The following is a 10,876-nucleotide window of genomic DNA, read 5'->3' on the forward strand; positions in this document are numbered from 1 at the left end:
CGCGCCGCGGCCGGCCGGGTGCCGGGTTCATGCAGTCCAGCTCGCCGGGCGCGGCCCCTGGCGTGGGCGCAGGGCGGTTGAAGAAGAGGCTGCGCTTGGGGCGCTTCAGGAAGAGCGCGAGGCCCAGGCTGAAGAGGAGGAAGGCCAGGGAGATGTAGTTGAGTGTGGGGAAGGAGATACCGCCCGCGGTGACGAGCAGCTGGCCCAGCACGGAGCTGATGAAGACGCCCAGCAGCACGGCGGCGCGCGAGTAGCTGGCCATGCGCTGGTAGCGCGCGGGGCGCACAAGGGAGAAGATGTAGGAGGAGTAGGCGATGCGTGCAGCCATGGTGATGCTATAGAAGAGCTCCATGACCTGCATGTGCAGCACCGAGCGGCCCAGTAGTAACAGCAGCCACACGGACACGAAGCTCAGGCCCTGCAGCACCAGCACTGGCTTGTAGCGCAGGTAGTCGGTGAGGAGAAAGACGGGCACCAGCACCACCATGTAGGAGTAGGACAGCACCGGCGTGATCTCGTTGGTGACCTGCGGACGGGCAGGCGCCCCACGTCGGTGACCAGAGTCATCACTGCCAACTGCGCACCCGCCACCTCCCTGCGGCCACAGTGCACACACGCCTCCCTTCCCCAAGATTCCCCATCCCATCTCGTCCTCTCCTGTGAACACACGCAGCCGCTCAACAAGAGCGAGGAATTGTCACCTGTAGAAAGCTGGCAACGAGCATGGAAATTATTATTAACTACATATTAGGTCATGTTAATCTAGCCCTATCTATTCTCAATGCAATAAAAGTACGAGTTGACCTCATCTCACATCTGACATCATGGAAAGTGGAGCCGTAACCAACACACTCACACCAACACAAGCCACGTCAGCCCTGACAGGGGGACAGGCAAAAGCAAGAGACTATCAGATAAACAGGCCAGGACGGTCAAGAAGGAGTCCACAGGACGGACGACACAGAACACAGGAGGGAGGACCCGAAGAAGAGAAAACAAAGAGAAGAGGAGCACGGGCAAAGGACCACAGGAGGGGAGCAGGCAGCCTCTGTGGGCACGGAGCACTCCCCACCCTCACACCTGTCCCTCAAGGAAGGTCTTTATGGCCAGTCTTTGTCCCAGGGAGACGGATGTGGGAGTCACCCTGTGCCTGGAGTCTCTCCCCAGGCCCTTGTGGGTTTCCAGCAGGTGGCCCTGCCTGGGGACCCACCAGACCCCACCTCAGATCTGCCAGGGGTCAGCACCAGGTAAGCCATCTGGGGCTTGCTAAGCTGAGAGGCCAAAGCCTCCCCCAAGTCCCAAGTGACTCATACTAGTAACCCCGACTCAGATCTGGCCACCAGCAGTCCCATGTCCCTACCTGTGCATGGCCCCAGGTGACCCACAGCCAGCAGCACTTTACAGATGGAAAACTGAGGGCCCAGGACTGAGCCCTGTGTCAGTACATTGGGGGCTGCACTGAGCCACAGCCCCTCGCCCAGGAGCTTCCTCAGCACTCCTGTCTGGTATGCCCAAGATGTGCTGCCACATGTACCCAGGGTCTGGCTGCCACCATCACGGGCAGCTGGTGAACAGGACCCCAGATTTGGGCTTGGGGGGACTGGCAAGTTGAGAAGCCTCCATGGGGCTCGGAGGGAGGTTGTTGGGAGAACCCAGCCTGGGACAACTGGGCTCGCCAACGGCAGTGGTCCCCGCCTGGTTGCTCCCTCCTGAACCTGCATCCCCGGAAGCCACGGCTGAGCCCCAAGGTGTGCCACAGTGTTCTGCGGCAAGCCCACCACCAAGGCTCCATGGTTCCAGCAGCACGGGGCACTGACAATCCCTCCAGTGCTGTTCTGTTCACATCAGGACAATCCGAGACATCCTTAGTGCAGGTCAGGCCCCAAGAGGCTGAATATCCCATGGTGGGTCGTGGCAGCCTCAGGGCCCGGCTCCAGAGGTCTGCATTCTGTTTCTAGTAGGATCCTGGAACACCATGGCCCTTTGTTGATGAGACCTCGTGGCTGTTTGCTCAGCTGGGGAGGAGCCAGCCCGGGGAGCCCCAATCACCATGGCCCTTTGTTGATGAGACCTCGTGGCTGTTTGCTCAGCTGGGGAGGAGCCAGCCCAGGGAGCCCCAATGGGATGGCCAGGTGCAGACTCCTGCTGACTCGGAAAGAAGCAGCTCAGAAGCATGAGCCCTCCTTGAACCTCAGGGTCCCCCCACCCCTCAACACAGGGACTGCTGTGCCATGCAGCCCAGCCCCCACAGCTGGCACAGGTCTGAGCCAGCAGGTGCCCAAGCAGGAGGCAGGGCCTGGCTCACCTTCCCTGGAGAAGGGTGGCCATGGGGCTCTCAGGAGCCTCACCCCTTACCTGAACTGATGGACTCCACCCTATTTACGCCTCAAAACAAGAACTGCATATGCATGTGTCTCCCATGGGCACCTCCCAGTCTCATCCTAGGCTCCAGTTGCAAGGCTCTCCCCCAGACCACAGGTTGGGGTGCAGCCACATGTCACCAACATAGATGCTCGAGCCACAAACACAATCCCGCTCCTTCCTCTCCCCACCCCACACCTTCTCTGTGTCCCCTGCTCTACTTTCCTGACTTGGCAGGTGGCTCTGCACAGGGTTGTAACCTGTGTCCCACTTGGAAGGCTGTTGGGCACGGGGTGCCCACAAAGGTCCCAGGGGAAGGTGGCATCTTTCAGGTAGCTACAGCTCTGACAAGAGGACAACCTTCTACTGGCCTGAGCCTGTGTTGCTGATGCTTTGGGTCGGATCTAGGCTGAATGGGCAGGGTGCAGGGAACAGAGCCCAAACCTAGATCCCACCGGCCTCAGGCAGCTTCTCTGAAGGGGAGGAAGGAAATCCCAGGGCAGCTGGGCAAGCAGGCACAGGCCTGCGTGGGGTCAACAGGTCACCTGACATGCTGTGACAGGGACTGACTGATCACCACTGAGCCCCATGTTGGGGCAGGGGCATCGGCCATGGGTCAGAAAGGACTGCTGTGTGCAGGGTCCTGGGCAGGGGCTCTCCATGGGGGTGGGGGCGCTGCATGTCACACTGCACAGCACAGTTCCAAGGGGTCATAGCCTGAACACGCCAAGCAATCCCTCACAGGAACATCTTCAAGACTTAGGGCGGGGAAAGGGCTTCAAAGATAACACTCAAAGCATAAACCATGAAGGGGATTTGCATAATTAAAAATGACTCTTGGAAAAAAAACACAGGGAGCAGTATGCCTTATGCACAGTCAGCCCAATCTCAAAGGCACTGAGATTCCTACAAGGCAGTAAGAAAGGTAACCAGTCCCAAAGAGAACACCCGCCGGCCGCAGGAGAAATGGGGAGAACGCAGAGCAAAGGGTATGCTCCCCACAGCTCAGGGGCCGGTGCTCAGCAGGCCACACGCAGGCTGGAAGAAGGATGCAGGAGGCCTGTTGCACACCATGGATGGAGCAGAAATCATACCAGAAAGTGAGCCAGAAACACCAGCCCAGGTCAGCTGTGTCCAGGGCCTCGCACATCCCGAGGATCTAGAACATTCCCTGCACCCCAAGCCCAAGGATTCTACCACATTTCCCAAACCCAATGCATCCCCTGCAGTGGTGAAAAGCTAGAAACTACCCACTCACCCCCAGTGAAGCACTGGGTAAAGGCTTTGTGGTTCAGTCCCACAGACACAGCTTAGGTAAGTAAGATCAGCCCTGGATCTATGTGGACAAATCTCCCACGTCTAACTGGGCAGGAAGGCAAGTTGCAAAAGATGTGTCCCAATACACCATTTACAGGAACTTCGGGACATAAGCCAGCAAGCACAGGGGCTGAGGCCGGGGACCCCATCACGTGGCAGTGGGCAGCACCCACCTGCATCTGTCATCCTTCTGACAACACTCAAAGCCTGGTGGAATGGCTTTATTTCTGGAATCTACTTTTTAATCACTTACTGTGCAACACAAGAGGGCATGCACGTGGAGTTTGTAACATTTTGCTGCAGAGACTTCTCTTGTTATTTTAACAGAAGCTTCACTGGTATGCTTATTGCCATAAATAACCTCAACGGCGGGAAGTGGCCCTCTGTTAAGAGCAGAGACACCGTCTGCCTAGTCAGTGAGTGAGCGAAGTGAGGGGCCAACCCACCAGGGGCGGAAAGTGCTGCCATGAGGGGACATGAAGACAACCCCGGGCTGCTGCCCCAGCCCCGCCACTGGTGGGTGGAGGCAGGGCGACCTCCAGCCTTGCCTGGAAGGTGACCCAGCTCTGTGGTCAGTGCTCAGCGCCAGCTGTGGGACCAGAAACAATCACACATGTGCAGAGCTTTGAGCCCTGGGCAGGCAGTCAAGGGCAGCACCTCCACTGTTCCAGGAGGCCACTCCTCATATGCATGGTGAGGCCATCTGATTTATCAAGTCTAGGGTCTGCAAAGGGTAGAGACCATTCTCATGGCCAGAGAGGCAGGGGCTTCGCTGAGAAACCCAGGGTCAGGTCCAGCGATAGCAACGTGGGTGCATAGGCTAGGTGCCACGATGGGGCAATGGAGGCTGGAGACATCAGGCATGACGAGTGTGGAGGAGAGGTGACCTGAGCTGGGATGGTGGCTTGTGGAGATGCCTTTCACCAACCAATGGCCTCCATACTCCTTTTGTTTGGTTGTGTTTTACGTAGGATACACTAAAAGTTCCAGAAGGGAACTACTTCCCAGCCTTTTGCTGCTTCCATCCTACATACGGACTTAGGGACTCACATCTGGGCACACACTTACTAATAAGATTACAGTAAGATCCTTTGTCCCTGTGGCTGAGAAAAGAAAAATTCCTTCAGTAATCTCCTTAGGCAAACAGTTGCTAAGTCCCTGCTGGAGGCAGGTACCCAGCAGGGCTGGATGTGGCTGGACACGGCCTTTCTCATCAGGTGTCAGAAAAGCCGGCCTGGCTGGTGGGGGTGGGCGGGGAGGCAGCACTCCTCGTGTGTGCTCTGCCCTCAGACACCCAAAGCACATATGGCTCCCTCTCTGCAGGACCTGAGGTCTCTTTCTACCCAGTCTGTTCCTCCACCTAACGGTGCCCACTGCACTGGATGCAGGGTGCAGGATCCAGCCAGTTCCCTCCAAGACCCCTGTAATCTCACGCAGCCACTTAGCTTCTCCCGCCTCAGTTGCTGTGTGTCAAACAGGAGAGCAGCCCCCACCCTGAGATGCTGCTCCCCTGCCCACCTGCCAACGGCCCCCGCACCCACATACCTGCTCCTTCGTGAAGTTCTTGTCGGGCCCCAGAAGGTAGGGTGTGATGAAGCTCTCGCCAGGCCGCATTTGCGCCATGAAGCCGTAGAAGCAGAGGTAGAACACCAGGCAGCGCCAGGACCGGAGCTCGTGGCCTAGCTCGGCCTCCACGGGCACCTGCTTCTCCACTGCCTGGCCAGAGGGCACCATGCTGCCCAGGTCCACGAGTGACCCTGGAGGGGGTGAAGATGACGCTGTACCTGGAAGGAAGAGTGCAAAGTCGGAGCAGCTCAGCAAACCGCTGTAGGCACCTCCCGCCTCCCCAGACAGGAGCTCGGTGGTTGGGCTCTGCCCCTGTGTCATCCAGTTACATCAGACGTCAGCCCCAGACCAGTGTCCTCAGCTTGGACTGCCAACCTGAGAATCCCCAGACCCTGTATCAGTCTGGAAACCCAGCACCCCCCAGACCAGGCTGTCACACCTCCAGGGGTCTCGAAGGCTCGTGGAAGCTTCCGGCCACGAAGGGCCAAATTAACTTAATTAACTTACTTCATTAACTGCATTAGTAACTTTTAGAACTCAGGGTTTGGGGCACCCAGACTCATTTCAAGTGCTCTGTGGCACATGTGGCTGCAGGTGCGGGCACCTCCCTCACCTGACAGGCTCTGCAGTGCTGAATGCAAGACAGCGTGGAGTGAGCACAGGTAGGACAAGTCCTGTGGGAAGCCAGGCACCCTCCTGCCACTCCCACAATCAGCTGGGCACAGGCCTCAAGCCAACAGCCCACGAGGGAGCAATGTCCCCGCTGGCCTCCAAGGCTGGATCCAGCACGCAGCAGCAAGAGGGCACTGCAGCAGGGAGGGGCAGGGAGAGAAGCAGGCGTCCTGGAGTAGCCAGGGGTGAAGCAAGGTGTGGGAAGGCACCACAGGGGACAGGGCAGAGGTGGGAGGTTCCCCTGAAGAGAAGCACCCGGCATGGGAGCAATGAGGCAGCTCCAACACATTCTGGATGGAGTACCCAGATGACAGGTGTCCAAGTCCAGCTGCAGGTGGGGCCCATCCAGCCCGCCATCCCCAAGGCTGGCCTCTCCCCACGTGGGCCCAGGGGCATTTTGGGTGGTGCCAGGGCACCGTGAGGACTTTGTCTTTTCCAGTATTTTTCTGTCTTCCTGATTCTGTCCAGGAGAAGCATACCTCAGGTACTGCAAATCATCCTTTCTAATGCAGAAGGGCATCAAGAATCTTATCTACTTATCCAAATACACAACCATTCTGCTGTTTATTTTCACTTCCACGGCTCTATATGCTGAGGGATGCTGGTTTTCTATTTAAGGCATTGATTTGAAGTTCCTTTTTAAGTAAATCAAAAAGCAAGCTGCCCTAAAGAAACATGTCAGGCACAGAAGGTGCTCATGCTAAGCCGACCCAGCAACAATCAGACCTGTCCTGCTGCTCCCAGATGCCCTCCACTCCTAGAGGCCAGGCCTGGTGGGTTCCATTTCGAAGGGCCACCCATTCCTGAGGTGGGTGAGGACACGTTGGGTGCAGAGGGCTGTGTGGATAGTCGCACAGAGGGGGTGGGGCCATGCTGTGATCGCCCGTTCCCTCTGCCCTGGGCTGACAACTCTTCCTCTCTGCACAGCCTGCTCAGAAAGGGTACCTGCAGAGGGTCTGGATTTGGGGAGAATCCCCTCCAATCCTCAAGCAGGGAGCACAAAAAGCTCCCTAGATGTGGGGCAAGGGTCCCTGAGAAAAAGCCACCCCAGATTCCCAGCACTTTGTCCTCTGGGTTCAGGGACCACTCAGGCTGGAAGTGCTCCCTGAACCAACCCCCCCACACAACACAGGCCCAGGAAAGAGAGGTGACCTGCAGGGACGGGCCATGGCGTGGTAAGGTGGTGAGACTCCTCCCAGGCCTGTAAGGCAAAGCACTCATAACTGTCAGGATTGTCGCAGGATTCTGCCTTCTAAGTCCCCACAGATCCATTTCTGTTACACGCAGGAGTAACAGCAGTGAAAGCCCACAAGAAGCAGGACTCGGGGCTTATCTGTGGGGGCTACAAGGAAGGGGAGGGGATGACCGCGAAGAGGCTGCGAACAATGGGGGGTGGGGGACAAGAGTGGCCCAGGAAGTCACAAGAAGCCACAGGGAGTTCCAGGGCCCAGGAACAGTCTGACGTTCTCAAAGGGCTAGAGTGAAAACAAGCAGCTCGGCGGGAGCTTTGACACGGCCCCTCCTCTGCACGGCAGGAACCGCCCTGGGAACCAAGCACAGGCCAGCTGCGCGGCTGGGACAAGCACCGAGGCTGCTTTCTTGGCCTCGTTCTTCCAAACCTCCCGGAGCTTGTGGCAACAGGTGGAAGACGTTCAGAGCCAGGAAGGGTTGGCCCTCACAGGGACCCTCATGCCCAGACTGGCCATGGGCACGCCATGGGCAAAGCTGAACACACTTTGGAGAACACCCCCATGAAGGACCCCACTTCAGCTCCGGGACTCCCCCTGAAGCCCACTTTCCCACTCCAAGGCAAGGTTAGCAGGCGCGGGCTCCCTGGACGCCTGGAGCAGCTGTGCCCTCACCACAACTAAGGCACCCCAGCCAAGGTGAGCAGTCTAGAGTTTAATCAACTCAGTCCAGGGCCCCAGGGGCCGGGTCCCCCACCCACGGCATGCCCAGAAGCCCCCAGGACTTGGCACCCTGTCCTGAAAGGCACCTGTTTGGAAGCAGCCCTGAAGCCGCCTCCTGCGAGCTCCTCCCCATTCTTCCCAGCCCATGCTCAGGGCTGACCCATCAGGCCATCCCCCTACCCCCCCCACCACAGGCCACCCCCTTCAGTCCCCTCCCTGCCATTTGCAGACCTGAGCCACATCACAGTGAGTCTGAAATCCTGCAAGGAGGCTCAGGAGGCTGGCTGGGGCCACCTCTGTTCTTGAACTGCACAATGGCTTAAGGGGCTAAGGGGCAGGCATGTCCCCACAGGGCTCTCTGAGCCAGGGATCTGTGACACACACAACTTGTCTCTGCGGACTGGGCTCTGCGCCTCCAGCCTGTTAGCTGAAGTCATCTCCCCTGCTGGACATGGGGCCTTCCAGCTGGACGATCCGCTTTAACGCTCACTCACTCAGCAGCGACGCCAGAACTGCTCCACGGGACCAGTTCTCTGGCAGGGGTTCCCCCAAGAATGTCAAGCAGGCCCTCTTGCCCAGCACGTGTGGTCACAAAGCCAAGTGACCACCAGATCCGTGCAAAGAGGAACTCCTTCCCTGCTCCTCAGCCTGAGCTCGAGAGACACAGTCTCTGATGACATGAGCCAGAGGCGCCCACTTTGGACAAAGGGGCCTGCCTGTCCCAAGTGGACCTTTACTCCCATGGGGCCAGCCCAGAGACCCCTTGTGCCAGGAGGGAGCAGAAACAGCAACAATGACCATAAAAGATGCCAGACCCCTCAGGCTCCCTCCAGAGAAGGCCACTGTCATTTCTGTCTTACACATAAGACCTGTCCTATCAGTACAAGGCCCTGCTCCAACTCCTCAGGGTGAGGCACAGTCCTGGACACCCGTCCATGAGCCCTTCCTCGTGGGAGGCTGAGCCTGCAGGGGCACCCAGGGCAGATTCTAGGGGGCAGGAAGCCTCTGACCAGATTGGGGGAGCGCAGCGAGACCACCACATGGGGCAGTTAGTGACAGCATTTATCTAAACTAAGGGCACACCCCTGGGACACGAGGCTCATCCCCTTTGGAATGTGCCTCTCTTCCAGCCAGGCTCCACACTTTCACAGCACTGCTGGATACACACTTCTAGAAACTTTTAAAACAGGTCTGGGGCTGCCAACTCAAGCGCTACAGGGCCAGAGGACCATGTAACTGAGAGGCCAGCTGGGGCGGGTGACAGGGCCCTGGTGAGGAACTTGGCCTGTCCCAGGGGCACTGGCTGCCACACAGGAACAGGGGCCAAAAATCCAGGATCTTATCTGAAATCAGTTTTAAAAACTGGCCACTAACATAAAAAATGTTGAGTACCACAGGACCAGACAAACTGGTGTTTACAAGCACTCCCTGATTTGCAACCCCAGGGCAGGGCAACGGCATCAAGCCAAGCCCTGTTTACCAATGTCTCCAGGAGGAAAGGCCAAGGCAGCCCCTCCCCAGGCCACCACGTGTGCAGGGGACTGAGGATCAAAGAAAAAGCAGAAACAAGCCGGGAGGCTGGGGACAGGCGCGTCTGTCTCAGGCTCCCTCTTCTCGGCCAGCTTGTTCAGCTCCGGGAGGTGAACGTGATCACACTGACAAGTGGCCAGCCGTCAGGGCTAAGACTCAAAGTCCACAGGTCTCCACAGCCCACTCCTGGACTGCTCCTCCTCACACACAAGGTGGGACCGAAGTGTCCTAACCCCAGCCCAGCTCTGCACAACCTCAGGCCTCTTCCGTGCAACTGAAGGAAGCCCAGGGCACTGCCCCTCTCCGACCACCCCCAGCACCTGCCCTGGGGCGGTGTGTGAAACGTCAGCTATGCCCCTGGTACCTGGGATGCCAGGGACCCAACATCAAGCACCACCTCTCACTTTGTGTTTTAAACAAGCTGCTACTCGTGCAGGCTACCCAGGAAGGTTCATTACATTTTCAGAACCTGCTAGTAAAAAAAAGAAAAAAAAAGACAGCCCTCCCCCAGTTCAAATGACAGAGCTTGGTGTTCTAAGAGTCTCATGAAACTCTCTGGCTGTCACTGCTACATGCCCAAAGCCACAAGTTTAAAACACCCTGAGAAACACCGCTCCTTCTCTGCGCAGCACAGATAACCTTAATACCTGGAACTATAAACAGCCACCAACTCCCCTCGTAAAGAACGCAGTTGGCGGGGCAAGGGCAGCCCCAGGCAGCGGGGGAGATGCAATCTGGCTCCTGCCCCTGGGGGCAGGCAGTTCCACTGGACCAGAGGGTCCTGGTTCTGCGGATTCCCTCTGGCTGTAGGGCAATCAAGTCTCCCTCGGGGGCAGGCCACTTCACAGGGCAGCCCAGCAGGCGGCCCCAAGGACTTTATTGCACCTTCCTCTGGGAAGCTGGAAGAACTTCTGGATTTCTGCGCCGGCTTCGGTTTTAACCTGTGTCTGAGAGGGGCAGGTGGGGGCTGGGGCACCGCCACACGGTGAGGAATCCCGTGAGCACGCGGTATATGCCCAGACCACCCGGGACAAGCGCTTCGGATGAGAGGCGTGGACAGGACCCTCAAGGGTATTCCTGTGGTGGAGCTGTTGGAACGGCCCACGCAGGAAAGGATCACAGACGCCGCCTGCTTCCTCTGGCTCTGCCAGAACCGTGCCAAGAGCCGCTCCGAGGGGGAGCTGCGCCTACACCCACAACTGCACGGCTCGGGCCACGAGACGACGATGGCACTGGAGGCGCGGCAGGGGAACGGGGTCCGGCGCCGGCGGGGGATCAGCCGGGCTATCCCGCCGCGGCCACAGACGGCACATGCGCAGAGACGGCTCGGGGAGTGACGGCGCCCGAGGAAGAAGGGGCGCTCACAGCCCCACTAGCCGGCCAGCGAGAAGCCCCGCGCAGCTGCGACTCTGCAACCATGTGCAAGGACGCCTCGGCTGCACCAGCCCGCCGCCCCCGAGTCGCCGCGCCCACCGTCCCGGAGACCCCAGCCCCCGCCCCCGCCCCACTAGCCCCGGTCC

The 10,876-nt window shown here is 58.5% G+C and overlaps 1 protein-coding gene across 1 annotated transcript in view; it reads right to left on the reverse strand.

Moving 5' to 3' along the window:
• SLC19A1 (solute carrier family 19 (folate transporter), member 1) overlaps positions 1-5,460 on the reverse strand; it is an 18,068-nt gene extending 12,608 nt beyond the window's left edge. The window contains exons 1-2 of the mRNA XM_008582880.1: positions 5,224-5,460; positions 16-526 (exon numbers count right to left, since the gene is read on the reverse strand). Coding sequence (XP_008581102.1) covers positions 16-526; positions 5,224-5,412 — 700 coding nt within the window. The 5' untranslated portion in view covers positions 5,413-5,460. The remainder of the gene's footprint in view (positions 1-15; positions 527-5,223) is intronic.
• Between the last annotated feature and the right edge of the window lie 5,416 nt (positions 5,461-10,876).

The sequence above is a fragment of the Galeopterus variegatus genome, unplaced genomic scaffold (genome assembly GCF_000696425.1).
Source record: "Galeopterus variegatus unplaced genomic scaffold, G_variegatus-3.0.2 Scaffold2751, whole genome shotgun sequence".
NCBI lineage: Eukaryota > Metazoa > Chordata > Mammalia > Dermoptera > Cynocephalidae > Galeopterus > Galeopterus variegatus.